General features: G+C 42.7%; 1 protein-coding gene across 2 annotated transcripts in view; it reads right to left on the bottom strand.

Moving 5' to 3' along the window:
• The window catches only part of ZFYVE21 (zinc finger FYVE-type containing 21), a 220,583-nt gene that overhangs the window by 117,928 nt on the left and 83,662 nt on the right, over positions 1–18,993 (bottom strand). The window contains exons 2-6 of one of the 2 annotated variants that reach the window (XM_078660263.1): positions 17,464–17,514; positions 12,990–13,158; positions 11,115–11,190; positions 6,178–6,269; positions 5,624–5,677 (exon numbers count right to left, since the gene is read on the bottom strand). In XM_078660263.1, coding sequence (XP_078516389.1) covers positions 5,624–5,677; positions 6,178–6,269; positions 11,115–11,190; positions 12,990–13,158; positions 17,464–17,514 — 442 coding nt within the window. The remainder of the gene's footprint in view (positions 1–5,623; positions 5,678–6,177; positions 6,270–11,114; positions 11,191–12,989; positions 13,159–17,463; positions 17,515–18,993) is intronic. The other variant, XM_078660264.1, reaches the window with a different exon arrangement.

The raw sequence follows: 18,993 nt of genomic DNA, 5'->3' as shown, positions 1-18,993 counted from the left end.
ATGGCATCTGAAGTCGGGATGGTTACGCCTCCTCTTACTTTCTGGTGCTGAAAAAGGACAGGGGACGTCATGCCTTATTCTAGACCTGTGCCCTCTGAATGCCTTCCTCAAAAAGGACATGCTCAAGATGATCACTTCGGCCAATGTTCTGTCTGCCCTAGATCCAGGTGAGTGGATGTTGGCACTGAATTTTCAGGATGACCATTTCTACATCCAGGTCCTGCGATCCCACAGATGCCAGCTGCAGTTTCAGGTAAACCATAAACAGTTCCCATTCTCTGTTTTCCCCTTAAACCTCTACAGGGTCCCTTGGATGTTCAAGAATTTTATGGTGTTGGTTGCTGCCCACCTGTGGAGGTGGGGAGTGCCAGTCTTCCTGTGCATAGACAACTGGTTGCTAAAGGTGGGCTCGCCGTAGACAATCGTGAACCACCTCCAATTGACGGACAATATGTTGACATCCCTGGGATTTAATATCAACGCGCCAAAGTCACATCGGACTCCTTCACTGAAACTCCCTTTCATTGGATCCATCCTGGGCACGGTGCTGTTTTGGCCTCAAGGTCTACGCCGCTAGAACTGGATAAGTCAGGGCATCTCCCTGGCAATACAACAACCTGGCAGAATATTTCAATGCCAGGGTGGACAAACTCATGTGGTGCTGCGTAACAGATCAGGAATGACGGCTACACTCAGAGGTGAGACAGCGCATTTTCCAGCAATGGGGAGAACCCTATCTCAATCTATTTGCCACTGATGAGAATGTGCAGTGTCCGAACATTTGTGCAGAGGTGTTTTCAAGGCAATCTACCCTCAGAGATGCCTTTCAGATGGACTGAAGTTTGGGAATCCTGTAAGCATTCCTGCCTCTATCTCTCCTGCCAAAAATTCTGAAGAAGATCAGGAACAACAAAGTTCACCCCATTCTTTTGGCTCCTGATTGGGCAAGGAGAGTGTGATATCCAGAACTTCTGGCTATGACATCTGTCCTCCCATTTGGCTGCCAGAGAAGCTTCTTTCACAGCAGCAGGGCAGAATCCTACACCAGGGCCTGCACAATTTACCCCTATATGCTTCGGGATTGAGCGGAGACAGCTGCTTTTGACCTTCCTCATGAGGTAGTAAATGTCATTCTGGAAGCCAGCTGTTCTTCCACCAAAACCATTTATGCAGTATGCAGGGCGAAGTCTCGTGTGCAGTGTTCTGCTAAGCACATCCAGCCCCCTACAAGCACAGTAAGGAACTTGTTCATTCAGATTTAAAATCCAGTGACATCTTAGCTAACTTCATACTTCTTACATGTTTAGTCTTCACATCAGCCAATCTATTCTGTGGGTTACTCCGATCTTGCAGACACAAGCCTCCGACAGTAGAACAATCCACTGATTCACAAGTATCTTATAGGCTGAAGTATCAGACAGAAGAACCATATGACCGGTTACAGAAAATTAACTACGTCACGTTTCAGACAGAAAAGCTATTCAAGGGTAGGTTTGATGCAGACACCTTAGAAAGAGGCATACTAAGATAAAGGGCAGTTTTCTTTTTAGTTAACCACTACATCCACACTTATGTCTACAAGAATAATCTTCCTTCATACAGAGCTGACAGATAACAGCGTGCCTGTGACCCATATATTACATACAACCTGTACAGCGCCAGCAGCAAAAACCTATATTAAAATACACAACAGGAACATTATGCCAGCAGCGGTGAAGCTTCATTGAGACAAACATATCAGACAAAGCACACCCAACATCACACAAAGAAGAGTCATGGTGCAGGCAGCAACTGTGGAAGCCAAGGGTGTCAACATAGACCATATACAGCATAAACACCAGCTGTGGAAACTCCCCTCCAAATCAATGACAGTATCTAAGCAAACAGAGCGACACAGATATATGGTCCATGTGCATCTAGACCCCTCCCTGGCTAGCACGCATTGTTCTGTTCATCTGCAGCAGACATGCCAACCTTTAATAACACTTTATAGTGGGAGAGATGATCAGGTCAAGTGAAATGGAAGGTGGGGAGAAAAAAAGCATGGTGCCATGGAAGGGTAGGACATTATGCCAAACACAACTTTAGCATCCATTGCTAGCAGCCCCCAAAATTAAAACAACGGCTTCTGAAGCAGACTTGTATGTCCTTGTGACCCCAGAGGCTGCTTTGGACGCCTTAGTGGATCGTGTATGTCCAGCGCCTTCAGTCACTAGCTGGAACATCACTATGGGCAGGGGTGTTCGAGCTCACCCTGTGTTCACTGTGTGATATCAGCTCTTCCCCAGGTGATTGTGACACAGTGGCACTTTGTAAGTTGGCAGGCCCGCTGCAGAAAACAGATCAGTAAATACAATAACATATAAAGAAATGCATGTGCTGCAAGCAGAGCGACGAGAGAGAATGCAACTTTTAACAGGTCAACACACTGAAACGAAAAACTGCTGAGCAATAATAAGCACTGCAAAATAATATGTACTTCTCACCAGTGTGTGTTGTTTGTGTTGCAATACCAGTATGCAGAATGCATATCCAGTGGCCAGTTTAGTAATATCCGGTTTCATTACTACGTGATGAAGCCAACGGTCAGCATTGTCATTAGATACCAAGAGCAAGTTGTTCAACATCCTATCTTGTGGACATTGCAATTAGTTAATAAACTATATGAAAAAACATTTCGACTTTGATTGAGTAACAGACTTCCACCCCCTCACCTACCTGACACTAACTAAATAAAATGGCATTTGAAAGAAAATGGTTACTCAATAACAATGTTATCACTTATGGCTACAAGGACTCTGTGAATATTCTCTACTCCAGGTGAAAGTTGGGTGCGCCTAAAAGAAAGAAGCCCCGGGCCACTATCTAGTTCGACCATTCCTTAAAATATCCCTGCCCGCACCGAACAAAAACAAGCCTTGACTGCTGGAAAGGAACATGTCCGGACTGATCAGGAAAGTACTCGACTAGTTTCACTCCTTGATATAACCCCCAAATTCAGTATTCTGGATTTCAATTATCAAGAATCCACAAAAGGAGACCGGCTCTATCCCCCCACTACGATTCCAGAGCACTATGAGTGGATGCAAGTTGCTTCTATGGCACAACAATTGGTTAGGCTGCATGAACTTATACCGGGAGATGGACTTAACCCTTGTAAAATTACCTCGGAGCAGCACTGGAACATGAAGTACCAAAAAAGGCCTTCTACTCTTGGATGAGATGAGCTCCTTCCTGGGTCTTGACAACCAGATCCAGCCCCAGAACACGTAATCCCATATCAGGTGAAAAAAAGGTAGCTCAACTTGATGCGTTCACCTGCCTAAGGGTTAGTAGCACATATTGTTGTAAGCCACTGAGGGTGGCCTTCGCGTGGGAGGCCAACGAACCATGGATAGGGAGATTCTACAGAATTCGGTTTGCGGCTACCTGTCCTTATAACAGAACTCAGTCTTTAAAAAAAGTCAAACATCTCATGGGTGGGGTGCCATTCTTTGCATATAAGCAATTCCACTCTAGAGAAGCTGGACCAGATAGTGGCAATAAAAGCATACCATAGGTCCCCAAAAATGGTGTACAATAAGTGTGTGGATGAGCTGCAAGGAAAAGTTTGTGGGCGTGTACAAATCGCTTGAAAATAGAGTGTGAGGCATAGGCAGCCCAAGAGAAAGAACAGCTTGAAAGATAAAAATTAAGAAAAAGTAAAGGTACAAAATAAGAGCAGGATGAGAGTAAGAATCCAGTCCACAGTTATCAGTGTTAAAAACCTGAAAATGACAATCTCATACCTCCATGTAGGAAGGCATAAGGGTTGAAAACGGGCTGACATATGCATGGCAATAAATGCACAAAGCTCAGAATTTAACTACCTTGGGAAAGCTGTTTTTAGTCCCGCCAATCAAAGGCAAGGTACTCACAGGGTGAGAATAGGGGTGCCGAAGAAGTACACTAAAGTAATTGGTACTGAATGCATTTTGCTTCTCAAAGTTTAAGACGTTCCTTTTTGAAAGTTTATGTCCTGGTGAAAAATCTTGCGAAAGCGAATATTAGAAGAGCTATACACTCCGGGCCAGTTCTGGACATAACCATGCAGTTAGTTTTAAAGCTGGCAAAAGTATTGTTGCCTTAAGTTTACTCCTAAGGTTGTTTCATACATATTTTGAAACATATTTTGCCCTGCTCAGGGAATACTGGTGTACTCACCAGCTAACTGCTATTAAATGATTCCTTTTCTAACAAAACAAACCAGAGTAAATTTGTGTCCATGCTTTCAAGCAAGATCAGTGGGTAAACAGGAGAGGTTGATGTCAACTTGTTTTCACGGTTTAGACCCCTGTGTGCAAAGCACATCACCGTATCTGTAGTACACAAGATGATTTTTCAGGTCATAAATCATTTCCAAAGTTCTTATGTGCATTGCCGATCCTTAACTAATCCGTTTTTTTACTGAAATATGGAGATCATTCAAGGTGTCATGTCATGAGTGTGATCAATTATTAATGAACGACCCCTTAATATTTCCTGAATTCGAAAACTTTAACTAGCCATGCATTATAAAACACGTAGTTAATATCTGTAAAGCACAAAAAACTGAATTGTAACCCTCAAACACTGTCAACAGTAGTTCGCCACCAATAAAAGAAAATAACATCATCAAAACCATTGACTGCACGTTTCCTAAACACATCTTTACATTTAGTGGAAGGGCAGCATAGATTCAATTTCAGGCTCTGGAACCCGAGTACGTTTGAAAGTAGTTTAGAAGAAAGAATGTACCCAAATATACATTTTTGATCTATGCTTTAGTACAAGCGATGAGGCATCAGGAAAACATAGGGTGCCAAGCTCATCCACAATTTATCATACTTCCGTTAATATACAATAATGTTTCATGTCCAACCGTCTAACACCAAGACTTGCAGGAGGTAAAGACAAACAAACACAGATCAACATGCCGCAAGACACTACAGTTTTCAGCAGTTAAAGGTTTGCCTTCTGAATACTACATTACTTGGATTTAAAAATGTATGGACGCGCAAAATCTTGTTTGGCAGGAATAGTAAAAATATGTAAATTTGTTTGGATAAAAGAACACATTTTTCCGTTCGACATCGGTGAAAAGGTATTTGAAGTATTGAGAAACAGCAGAAAGATTTCCAAGTCAGTGCTAGCTGCCCAGTGAGCAGATTTTCAGCAGCTGTGAAGCTTGTTGCTAACCGCTCCAGACTGCTGTCATACAATCTAAGAGAAATTAACTTTCAGTTTGCAAATTTTAACGGTCGAATTTTCAGGTAATCAATGTGCTTAATGCCTTTTCACATAATGTCAATTAGGATCAAGGGAGTATATTAATGAAATATATTGGGTCACTTATAAAATATACATTTTTTCTCTTGTGCATCAGACAAATAGTCAGTCACTGCCAATTTGTTTTTCAACCAATAAAGCCGCTGTGTTTTGAGAAAGCAGTTACAGTGGGGGGATGATATCTCATGTCGCATTCACCAGTGTAAATCCACAATATTAAGAGAAGGCAAGCCACTTAAGAGCTGATTCTGTGAGGGTGACCGAAGGGTCCAGACACAAGACTTTAATAAGCATAGCTCACATAGGTATTTCTGACCTTCAGTAATGTACTGGCTCTCCAGTAGGCTCGTGTAAGTGTGAATATCTTTTTCTACGTCAAGAAAGCGTGCATGGGGTGAAAAGGAGGATTAATTGAACATTTTAAATCAATAATAACACTGAGACACAGTCAACACATTTCCAGGACGTGGACACAACAGTTAACAGTAGTAATGACAAGATAAAAGTCAACTGCTTAATTACCAACATTTTATTTCAATATCGAGAGAAATTGCGTTTTGCTGGGGGGAATTTTCTTTGCCTAATTATATTTTTACATCGTGATTTTTTTTCCCTAAAGATTACCTAAACTACGGTGCAAAATAGATTAGCATACTCAGAGCAACTTTATCCAGTTGACACCAAGTCTACCAGAACAATCTTACAGTGGCATATTTCAGAAAGGAGAAAAGAGCCAAAAAGTTCATTTAATAGTTTAATTTCCCTACTTGCATGGAGGGTGGAGAAAGACACTTCTGGGGCACTAGCACGGAGCTTAAATGTTAACAGGACATCTTTCACAAATGGATTAAAATGAATTGCAAGATTTACCTCCAGGAGTAAATCCTTCTGTAAGGATCTGAACACTTGAAATCCGAGCCACTTCTATTTCGTAATGGTTGCCTCCATCCAAAAACAGATATCTGAGGAAAAGCGTTCACACAGATTAACAAGCATTTACAATGCAATGGTCTCGGCATTATTAAAGGTAGAGCCATTGGCATTGCTCATGACTTTTTTTTTTAATCATAAATAAATGGCATTGGCACTTACATTGCCAATAGCTTAATCGTTAAATAAATGGCATAAATGGCAAAATGAAATAGAACTTAGAATGAGAATGGGTCTCATGGGCAAGAGATACGATTTAAAAACAAGGTATGTGATTTGGATGCATGCACAGATATTGTACATTGATTGCAGTGGTCTGATTTTGACATGACATTACAGGTAGGCTCTGTGGAGAGCTAGACTCCAGTTCCCTATTGAATGCTTGTGATTTGTAGTATATTACATACTGTCAGTGATACTCCGAATTGTTGTGATAAAACGGTTTGCATGAAGCTTGTAAGATCCATTCCATGCATAGGAACCCTAGAGGCTTATCTTGCAGTTTCTCATGGGAAAATAAGGTTTTGCAAGGGTATTTTATAGAAATCAACGACCTCTGTCCTTAGTATTTCTCGAAGTGTTTCTGTGCATATGTTTTAGTCTTTTTATAAGACTTTCATTCTTTGAACAGCATACCATTTTTCTACACTTGTTGAGCCCAGATGGATTCTCGGCTATTTCTTTAGAAATTTACCCAACTTCTTCTTGATCATTTTGACAATTTGACTAACCCTCTTCTGATTTAAGGAATATGGTTTTAACGGTTTATTTTCTGAGCGCTAGAGAATGATTAACATTCTGTATAAATGATAAGCATGCAGGCTTAATGTGTTTTGAAAAATATTCACTTGGGTCAGGAGAGCAGTTACCTAAAGAGAGTACATCAGCTCCTTGACATAACTCTGATCGCCATATTGTTATTAGATTTTGAATTCGCAGGAGGAGCATGGCTGAAAATACAGCATTATTGGCAGTCCAAGTAGGTGTAGCTGGCTAAGGGAATTTTAATGCTCCTACAAGACGTCTCTGTAACTCGGATTCACACCCTCTATCAGCATGCACCCAGCTTCACCCTGCAACCGGACGAATCTGCAAATCAAGGATTGTGGTGCAGAAAGGTCCCATGAGAGATGCCATCCCCATCGAAAATAAAATTAGGGAGGGGGGCTGCTTGAGCCACATTTGAATCAATCATATCATTTATAAAGCACAACAGCGAACAGCTACTCCGAACAGAGTCCCAGCGCTAGGAAAGGCTGCCTAATATACCAACTACAGGATGAATGGCCCTTATCAATCAAAATTTAAGGAGACAGGTTTTAATGATTTTCCTAAATAATGTCTCATAGCAAATCTCACTGACATGAGATGCGGGGGCTGAGTTCGGACACAAGTTGCCAAATAGGTGAAAGACCGCCCCATTCCTTACGGAATAAGCAGCAGGTGTTTGATGAACGGGAGATATACTAGGGTGGTGATGCTGCAGTCTTGCTGTAGTCCTTGGATTTTCGGTGCCATTCGAATGTTTCACAATCGTGTGGCTGCAGTGATGTAATACTGAGGCAGCAGCTCCCCTCTGAACGTTGTCCCAGCACCTCTGCACCCCTCGCTGCTTCCTCACCACTGCTCTCGCCTCAGCCAAAGTCTTTGTTTATCTCTCTTTGGCACCTGTTTGTTGCTCTGCATTTTTCTTCTCTATTTTCCGCTGCACATTCTTATTTTTTAGCTTAATTCTCTGTGCTGCTGCTCCACTCTCCGGTCCTCATTGTTCTCCCATTCATTCCAAAATTCTTACGTGGCATCTTCCCAGAACCCCAGACAACCACTGTATGCCCTCACCCTTTATATATATTTATTTATTTCCAAGTTTTATGATGATTGTATTTCCTCCCCTGTTGCTGTTAGTAAACCTCGCTCCTACCCCAATTCCGAGGACCATACTTTGTAAGTGTCTCTAATGAACTTGCAGCAAATATTGACTAAATCTGACCCGGGTGCCTCCTCTCTGCTCCAGGGCCTCCTCACCGTCTGTCCTTCCAGCCTATCTCACCCCGAATGGCCTTGAATGAGCTACAGTTACCCGAGGACTGAAGACCTCGCTGGACAGCTGTCAGTGCAGGGGCCAGGGGCACGGATTTCAATGCACAGAAATGCCGTGACTGGTCTGCCTGCTGGGGAACTGATTGGATAAGAGTGTTTTTGAGGCTGGGGATATTACCGAGACCTAAAAAGGATGCGATGGAAATGTAGCGCTGCGGAGAACGCGGCCTTCATTACTATTCATGGGCCGGTTAAGTAAATAATTTACAAAATAAAGGAAGGCGAGGCAGGGAAGACCATACAGACGCGCGTCTCCCGGTAAAGGACGGTAAAGGGTTATGTTAAATACGGCCAATAAATTGCGAAGGGTCAGATTCCCTTTGCGATATGGCGCTTCCTTCATCTGTTTCTCTATAGACAGTGCCAGGTGTGACCTGCCTGTGGGCGACGGACGTGTCTCATTTCCTCCAATATGCATCTGCGTATTTCGTTTTTTTTTTTAGATCGTGTCAAATTATAAATTCAACCATCTTTCAGCATTTTTCGCAATGGTGTTTCGTTTACCGCGGAACGGTCCATTTCTACTAAAATTGTACAGTACATGTGCTTTTAAATTAAACTCTTAAGTTCTTCTTGCGTGCACATTGGTTATATTTTATAGTTTCATTTATATAGCGCTTCGTAGCCCTGATGAGGTGATGCACTTACGTTCTCATTAAAGTATAGCAAGGATACAAGCACCGATGGCATACATATATATCCTAATACCCATACATACATACACACACACACACACACATACATACATATATATATATCTATTTTTTTTTTTTATTCGCTCTATTGAGTGATGCTTTGCGCGAAATGGAGTGAGGGGTCGAGGGTGGGCTCTGATTCGTTTTTGGACGCCGAACAATAACTTTTTCAGAGTTTTGCCAATACTGTAGTTGTTTTAAGATAGCGTTCCACGACGTCATTGTGAGGAACACTTCAGTGCATATTTATGTTGTAGCTTTGCTACACTCAGGGAGTTTGGAAGCTACCAGTTTGTCGCCGCAATTAATTGAGAGTTTTGGTTAAAAATACTTTTGCTGGAGCCCAATATTCTCGGACACCTCGTCGGCCTCACATGGGCATGTGCTGTCTGTGCGCAGAGCCAATTCAGCTCTTACTCACACTGAAGTCGATACAATGATCCCTAAAGAGGTCGCTTATTTCACATTGTGTAAACTCCAAACATCTGTGGTGAACACGCGAAGAAAATACTTTCAAACTGAAATTGCCAACAATATTGGAAACTGAATTACCTTTACCATCAATTATTAATTATAAGGTCTCCGCTCTTATCCCCCACCCCCTTATACCTTCTGTTCCTACCCTGCCCGGTCTCCAACCTTGCCCTCCTCCCCGGATCTCTCGCTGCCCATTGCCAGCCTGCTCTGCCTTCCTTCACTGCCAGCCCCCCTCCCTCCCCGCAGCACCGCCAGGCAGCCCTCTGTGCGAGCAACGGGGGCCGCAGCCCAGACATGAATACAAGCCCCCACCCAACACCTCTCCTCCAATGCGAGACGCCAGAGTGAGGGGCGGGGTGAGGGAAATCGCATATACTCTTAAGAGAGAGGGCATTGAGGTGCTGGACATCCGCGGGGGGAGGGGAAGAGTCCTGTTGCAACCTCCGCAGTAAGTCCGTCCATTTGTAGTCCGTCCCTTGGTTATACTTAGTGTGCCTCACTGCCCCACGGTTGAAGGTGCGAGGTGCCAGTACATATATATATGTGGGACTTGTAAGTGTCTTCCTTTCTGGCCTTCTCATCCCGCCCCACGTCCAGCCTCTCATGAAAAAATCAGAGTTGGGCATTAACTCCGCATTAAAGCCTCGTGTATCGCAGGCCTTGAATTTAGACTGACTGCAGAGCCGCGGGTCTGCTGTCCCTCGCCGGCCTCCTTACCACCCCAGCCCTTTCAGTAGGATTCAAACAAATTCTGCTGGTATTGCTGCTTCAGGATTCCAGTTGCAAACCTTTTGGCAGCTGTGCAAAGCCTTGTTGCAGGTCTTCTAAGGTGAGACCCCAGTCGCTGGATTTTAAACCTCCACCGAGTGAGACACATGAAGTGTGATATGCTGTTTTACACTAGAGCAGAGAACGGACGGGAAAGGGAGAGCAGAGAGCGGACGGGAAAGGGAGAGCGGACGGGAAAGGGAGAGCAGAGAGCGGACGGGAAAGGGACAGCAGAGAGCGGACGGGAAAGGGACAGCAGAGAGCGGACGGGAAAGGGAGAGCAGAGCGGGAAAGGGAGAACGAGAGAGAGAAAGAACAAGGGGGGAGGCGGGACACAAACACGGACAGCGGGAGGGGGCGGGATACAACGGGAACAAAAAGACACGGACAGCGGAGCGGGAGGGGGGCGGGATTCAACGGGAACAAAAAGACGGCGAGAACGAGGAAAGAGCAGCCTACCTCAACTTTACCAGCAGGAAAATGGCGCTTCAAGCTTCAGATATTTTTCGGATTTGGGGGCGTGGTTTGCTGGCCTGAGTGACGGACTACGTCACGAGCTAAAGAACAGCAAAAATGACGCCCCCAAATCCGAAAAAGACAGAGCCTATTTGGAGTGACGGCTCTCTCCTCCAATGGCTGGCCTCCATTTAGGAAGCCAGCGAATGGGAGACAGCCAAAATTAGAGGTGGGATATAGAGCCCCTCTAAGAAACATAAGATCTCTCTACTTCCGGTTCTTCCGAACATGATAGTACCGAGACCTAAAAAGGATGTGGTAAGCACAAAAACAAAACTAGAAAAAAAGATCTGGTTGTAGATATTGCCCTTTCGGTCTCACCTGTGGTTGTTGGACAGCCTACAAACCATGGTCTCAGAATCTTCGGATGGTTCCGCTGTTACAAAGAATGTGGCACCTATGCAAATGTATAGGCAAAGAATTAACAATACAGAATTACACTGGTTCGTTATATTTTGGAGGGAAATTTTGTTTGATGCTCTCATATACACAGACACGCTTCCCCCATCACACACAAAGGACTCTATAACAGGACATATGAAAATTACAAATAGATTTTGTCTGCAAAAATATTAATACCAGCAAAGAATCATGAAAAATGAGAATAAAACCTAGTATTTTCGGTGCACACATACTAGCAGTTAGAGTGATAAAATCTGGTACTGGGAGATCCGGAGGGCCATTGTTACCACTGCAGATATATAATGAAGGACGAGCAGGACACAGTGGTACTCAAAGCACATTTTTGTCAAAAGGAAAGATCAGCCAGTAGGGGAAACGGATCAGTACACATGGAGGTCTAAAAACTAAGGAATGCAAATAAATCAAAAACACTAGTCTTTATAAAAACGAAAAGCCAGCTTCATGCTGGGCCAAATTGCAGAGGCCACTGGAATAGGAGTATCTCCATGCAGTAGAAAAAGAAAGTCAAAGACATAAGTCATTGCTAGTGCAGCAAAAAATGATATTGAACACAAAATTGGAGCAAATGCAGGTGCACAAAGGATGGGGCAGGCATGTTAAAAATTAAATAACTAGGTTTCCAAAACTACAAGATGTTGGTAGGAAGGTAGTTAAAGTCCACGGCAAATAAGAAATGAAAGCAGCTCAGACAGTTAAAAAGAGATAACATAGATTAGTAACTGTAAGAGGGAAGAAGACAGGGGAAGAACAACTATAATAATAATAATAATAATAATCCGCATTTGTAAAGCGCACAATCACCCGTAAGGGTCTCTAGGCGCTGGGGGCCGTCGGGAAGATTAAGCAAGCTATTGCCCAGAGTCACATGGTGCTGGGCTAACCTGCCGCCGGAGCCGGGGATCGAACCGTGATCCCCAGATTCCGGAGTCAGTCGCCCTGGCCGCGGCGCCACACCTCTTCCACAACTAGAGAAACACGCATTTGCAAAGCGAATAGGTGTGGAATTAACAAGCTTGCACATGCAGCATTAGCACATTAATGGGAGATACACAGGAGTGAGCCAGCAGGTAGGGAATAAAGGGCAATAGCATTAGAAGTGTCCCTCGTGCAGCTCAATGAAGGCACTCAAATGGAGGATGAAGGATGGACTCAAACAGTCAGTAGTGTTCAGTCAAACAGAGGCTGCCAGTGGTTGAAAGGGATAGGCACACAGTTCAATTTATGGGTCACACGTACAAAACTTTTAAATGGCTGCAAATCCTGTAATTTGCTAAGTTAGTGGAGGTGGTAGTTAAGGGGCAAAGGAGGTGGTAACCCATTCACAAATGGGAAAAGGGTTCCCTGTGTGGATTTTGAAAAAAGTGTCTGGCCGAGTAGGCGGTGGTTCAGGAGACAACTCTACTGCCAACTCTCAAACGATTGTATGTGCAGTCTAGTAGCGAGACTTTAAAAAAAAAAGGGGGGGGGGGGTGGAGGGCGGAAAAAGCTTTTTTATGTAGTGGCTCAACAACAATTACAATAAGAGCAACTTAAAAAAAAAAGAAAAACACACAAATATATATACACACACACACACACACACACTTGTCATTTGTTTGTGCAGTTACTATTCCCAACATTTCTGGCTCATCGTATAGACTTCACCTTATCGACTTCAGAAGGACGATATGCTACTTAAGCCCTCCCAGGAGTTGGGCCCATTATCTGCAAGTTACACACAGATTTCAGCTGAAAGCACGGACCTCACAGAGTTATCTTACCAGTGATACATACCAGTCATGAGTACTTTTAACTGACGGTCATAAAACTCAGTTTCCTTCTGGGACATCAGTGCACATTCTGCACACTGGCGCACTGGGTCCACAAAGCACATACGTGGCAGAGGCACTTTCTTACTGCAACACTTATCGCAGTAACACTTCCCACATCTCCGACAATGATGCTAGACAAAAACAAGGTACCCATATCATTAAAGGCTCTAGAAAGAGAGCTGTATATTTTGATGTAGTAAATCTGCTATTGTTACACGGTTAGAGAGGATACACAAACACTTTGTAATTAAACCACAAGCCAGTTTGCACCAATCTAAGCTAGGTTGTGTCAATCTTTTACCGAAATGTAAGTAACACCACTAACAAATAATTTTTAGTAGAAAATAATTGACAGAACAAGATTAACTCCAGAGGTAAACGCATTTCTGTACTTTGAGACCCGCACACAGATAGCGGGGGCTTTTTTTATCCTGGCTTCTATCCATGTAAATATCTCTGGCTTACGAATCAAGATCATGCAGCCATTCCGCTTTCTTAAGTAGAATATTATAGACACAGTTTACCTGGCATTGTTCAATGATCCGCTTGAATAAACTAGAGTATGGGTTCGCTCTTTAAACAAGATTTAGGCTGCATTCCTTTCGGTGTTTGACTCCAATTACAACCAAAACTCAGTCACTTACACATACTGCACTTGAACAGATTATTAGGAAATCACATTTGGGGGTTACCCTCTTATTTGTGCTACCATTATGGGGTATTTGTGAAGTGACGCAATGGAGAATAATGAGAGGAAGAGTGGGAGACCCAATATACCCTTGGAGGCTTGGGCAGTCTAAAAATTAACAAGTAAGTGTGCCTACAAGGGATTTATTAAAACACATATTTGTAAGTAATAATCCTGTATTCAGTGTTAGCAAGTTCTATCAGGTAGCTCACACTTTAATCAATTAAAATTTACTTTTTTCAATATGAACAAATCTGAAGAAAATAATCTAACACGGTATATATATATATTCAAAAAGGACAAATGTAAATTAACAATATATTTCAAAGGGTTCAAAAAGGTAAAACGATTTCCATAAAATAGCACAATGAAGCAAGAAGTTTCCAATATTTTGATGTTACAAACACCCTATTGTTGCAATTGCGAACACCTTTTTCAAACAATCGCAGGAAAATGTGACAGATTATACAGACAACATATCCTTAAATCAAATGTTACAAAAATAGGCGTGGTAGTCGACGTTTCGGTCGATGTAGTATATGCATCAGCTGGACATCTCTCTACAGATGTCGACTGCAGAGTCAACGGTGTTTGCAATTACAACAATGGGGTGTTTGTAACAGCAAAATATTGGAAACTTCTTGCTGCATTGTGCTATTTTATGGAAATCTTTTTACCTTTTTGTACCCTTTGAAATATCTTGTTAATATACATTTATCCTTTTTGAATATGTACACCCATGTTAGATTTTTTCTTCAGATTTGTTCATATTGAAAAAAGTAAATTTGAATTGATTAAAGTGTGAGCTGCCTGATAGAGCTTGCCAATATTGAATGCAGGATTAATACTTACAAAAATGTGTTTTAATAAATCCCTTGTAGGCACACTTATTTGTTGGCATTTGAGAATAAGGCGGCCTTCTGGCGGTCTCAATGTTAACTGTTTAGGTGGTGTGTATCCATGTTGAAAAGTGTCCATATATCCCTGCCTCAAACTGGAGGATCTCCCGGTCAATTAACCATCGTACCAATCTCTGTGTCTCTATGTTCTAATGGAGTTACACTCCTGTCTTAGGGTAGATGTCTGCTCCAGTGTCAGTGTCTCCCGGTTCGTATGGCAGCATTCACAATTCCGGGTATGTGCTCCTGTCCAATGCCTCTTTCCCACCATGTCACGTACTATGACTTTCTGGGCATGGCTTTCCATCCGAGTTTCTGTTGATCACTATCCTGCTGTTTATGTATAAAGATTAATTACGGGGCAGACAAATGGGCCTTGCCTTAGGAGCTGCAACCCAAAACCTACTATCGCACAGGGGCACAACACAAATGCCCAACCACCGGAGATGATTGTATCATCTCTGGCATATCCTGGGTATGGCGTGAATCTCCCTAACGCTATGGGGCAATTTCTTGGCGATCCTTACTCAAGAATTTCGGAAATTGACATGCCCAAAACATCTACATATTCTGCGTTTGACGGCGATGGAGGGAAGTTCCAGCTCTGACACAATCTTGTAATGTGAGTCAGTAGCTTGAAACAATAACAAACCTGAAGAGTAGGTGGGTGGGAGGGACAGTTTTGGGAATGTATTACTGTCTTAGCTTTATCGTTTATTTTATTAAGGATATGTGATGTCGCACCTTGCCTTTGGGTTTTGTCCTTGGTGAATGTCGCAATTGTGTTATACTCAATAGCACATCATAGTAAAAGTTAATAAAGATATTCAAACCTAAAGATGCATTACTTCAGGAGCATCCATGTTTCTGGTCAAGAGGCACTTGCATTCCAGTCCCAGAAGGCATGCCTATTTCCTCGTGTCAATGGTGTCTCGCTGCTCTCATTTCTCCAGAGATTACTGACCAGGTCTCCCTGTCCCGGCGGTCCGAACTTTTTAACCACATAAACAAGGCTTGTGTACATCAGCGCCTTAATTAGTAAAATATTGACTTGCAGTAGGCAGGACATTACTTCTCTTCAGAGGTCAGTCTATGGGCTGCAGCACCTCAGGACAGTTTTGAAAACAGTCTACACACAGGGATTGATCAGAGTAAGTGTGTGGTCAGTGTACTGGATTTTCATAATCAGGTACAATAAAAGCCAAGCATATGTTCCTATGCGAGAAACAAGTTCTATAACATGACACACGGTCACCTGTCACTATTTAACCTCTTTCTAAAATCAGATCCTTATGGAAGTGAAAGATCCAAATACCGTACTACTGAAAAAACAGAACATATCCAGGCTCAACTACGTTTGAAAAGACTACACAGACACTCAGCATTCCTCGATTAAGGCATGTCCTCTCTCCGGAAGCTGCATGGAACAGAATGCCAGATGAAACCACTCTCACCGGAGAAAGCCTTTAACTTACTTCGCTTTAACACTGGCTTTCAAGTCTAAACTCACTGCGAGATACTAAACATTACAGGAACAAAAAAAGGCTTACAAATAGCAAATGTATAAATACATTTTGGCCCTCTTACGTTTCTAATATGTGTGAGATAGAATTTCAGCAGCCAAAGGTTTTTGAGAAAACTTAAAAAAGGTCAAGACAGTTTCACTGACTAAAGATGTTGATGTTTTACATCAAATAAACTCAGATTAATTTAAAGTAGCTTTCGCCTGTTGGAGGATCAAAGGTTGAAGGGTTAGAGTTAATTATGATCATAGAAGCCTAAAGATTAACAGAGATGTTTTAGAACAGCTGAGCAAATCCTTGATCACCAGTGGTTATTCCACGGGGTGTTAGGAGGCTGAAACACAATTTAACACCCACAAAAGAGCTGAAGTTTGGAGCCTGCTGGAGGTGGAAGCTTCAGTTTAGGTCTCTTTGAACACTCTCCTTGCCTGCAAACAGCAGTGTACTACCCCACCTACAATATACCAGAGTCGGTGGTGGCACTCTGTTGAGGGCCTGCAAACGATGGAGTGGAGCCTGGCATGCTGCTGCTTAACTGTAATGCGGCAAAACTAAGATGGTGACAGGCTGAGACAAATGATACCAAGAGGATGAACCTGAACAACCAACAGTGGAATCCATCATGCACCAGAGGACAAGACAGGGTCTTATTGAGCGCGGATGCTGCTCCATAACGGGAGTAGAACTCTGGATGCATGTGAGTGGAGCTGCAAGTCCCACCATTTGTTATGCTTACAATTCCTGGGGAAGCCGATTTCTCATTTCCAGTCAACATATATTCTGGATTTCTCTATGTTTAAAGGAAGAAAATAAGGAGGATTTCTTCCTGCCTCACAGGAATGCAGGTAGCAAGTGACTGTGATAAAAGGCTGAGACTCCATTAATAAACAGAGAGTTCGGATTCACTCCATCAAAACATTGCATTCAGAACTGACAAAGAATACCAAAAATGCTGTGGAAGAACGTGTGTGGGGGGGGGGGGGGGGTGCAAAATTTGACCTGAAAAAGTTGGAGTACCAAAAATAGAGTGAGGCTGATTGGCAGTGCAGGACTAGTGGATTTTTTAAAATGAAATCCAAGTGAGGAGTTTATCAAGATGGGTGCAAAAGTATAACAACTTAAAAAAACTGCTAAAAGGGACTACGAGCATTTTAAAGAGGATTCTGGAATACAAACGTAATATGTAAATAACTAAACTGTGAGAAAATTATCTTCTTGAGGACAGATATTTAAAGTAGGCTGTTTTGCCTTATCGCAATTGTACTCAATTCTTTCCTCATTCTGTAGCTTAAACCAAGCAACCAAAGCATTATATATTTTCCTTACCTTTCTGGTTATGAAATCAAATTTGGTGTCACACTGCATACATCTTGGACACTGAAAAAGAGAAAGTCACATTCTTAATCCACTACACATTGTATACCTGATCTAGTCTAGTGCACTACAACATTTCTTTTACACTTTATTTGACCAGACTGTATGGTCCACTGATGAAAAGGTCAATGAACTGAAGCACAATAAAGAAGTCTTTTTTTCTTGTCCACTTGATCATACAGGCCAAACTTTACATTACCTGAATCAGTTCGCTTGTCCATATTATTTACTATAATTTTATAGTTAATTATACATAGTTTGTTGTTATTGGTAAGACTAAGGTTTCGAACTATTGTTGCTCCCTCAGTGGCTATCCAAGTCAGTTTCTCATTCCAGGGTATCTAACCAACTGAACTTTGCAAGGATTACGCCATTACTAGAAACAACCCTCCCTATAACCATATGACCAAGCTAGCTACTGCCCACTTTCCAGAGTTTCTTTTCCAAACAAGAAAACAGAAGATCAAATAATTACACAAGTATGTAAAAGTCCACAACAGATTTCATGACTGCCATTCAGGCTTCCACACTCCTAAGGAACCAAGTCCATAATGAATGATAATAATGAAGGAACCATTATAGGTATAGAAGACCACCAGCTAGCAGTCAAAATATTTCTAAATCCATTCACTGCTCACAGCATGGTGTATCACCAGCTACGTTTTTTAAAACTTTTATTATGAAGGAGCGCCTTGACATGCACAGCTGTACGCCTACAACCCTGAGGCCGGCTATGTTAACATTTAAGGCACATCTCGAGGCAGCACTTCTCACATCCCGGAGGCCGGACAGCGCTGTACATACAATCCACTATGCCTGTCAATTTAGTACGCAAGTTTGCTGCATTTCAATGATATCATATGCATCTCAAGTACACTTTTAAAAAAAAATAAAAACAACCAAAACAGTGAGGCTTCAGACCAGGCACCTGCCGTCAGGACTCCAACACTCTTACACTATCACGACTATGTGAGTCTAAATCTGTCACCATTCCACTCTAAATCCCCCCTGGTTTTCCCACCGCACCCTTCCTCTGCGCACTTCCCCTTACGGCTCTATTGTTAATCTGAACACTGCAAGGGTGGACACCTCTATGACCCTGGGACGCTGGCACAGTCTTCTACTCCTGTCGGAGTTATCTCCGTCGCACCCCTCCCCTGCCCTTCAAATATGTGGTGTATAGTCCCCAAATGTTCTTTGACCTGCTCCGCAGAGGGAGTAGTTCGCTAAAGTTTTCTGATTATATGCAGCAATAAAGGACGTCACGAGACCATTGCGATATCGTGGGTAAGGGTCCTCTCAGCCAACATATCGCTACTCTGCGTTTTGCCACCAGTAGCCCCAGATCCACCAGTCTGCGAGCAGCTTTCGGCAGTTTCCTAGAATAGCCCAGGAGTGCCACCACCGGGTCGGGGGAAATCTCCAGTTCCACAATGGTGCTAATCTCTCTAAATATGCCTTCCCAGTATTTAAAAACACCAG

Source organism: Lissotriton helveticus, chromosome 9, assembly GCF_964261635.1.
Source record: "Lissotriton helveticus chromosome 9, aLisHel1.1, whole genome shotgun sequence".
NCBI lineage: Eukaryota > Metazoa > Chordata > Amphibia > Caudata > Salamandridae > Lissotriton > Lissotriton helveticus.
This window is presented reverse-complemented; position numbering and strand designations above follow the sequence as displayed.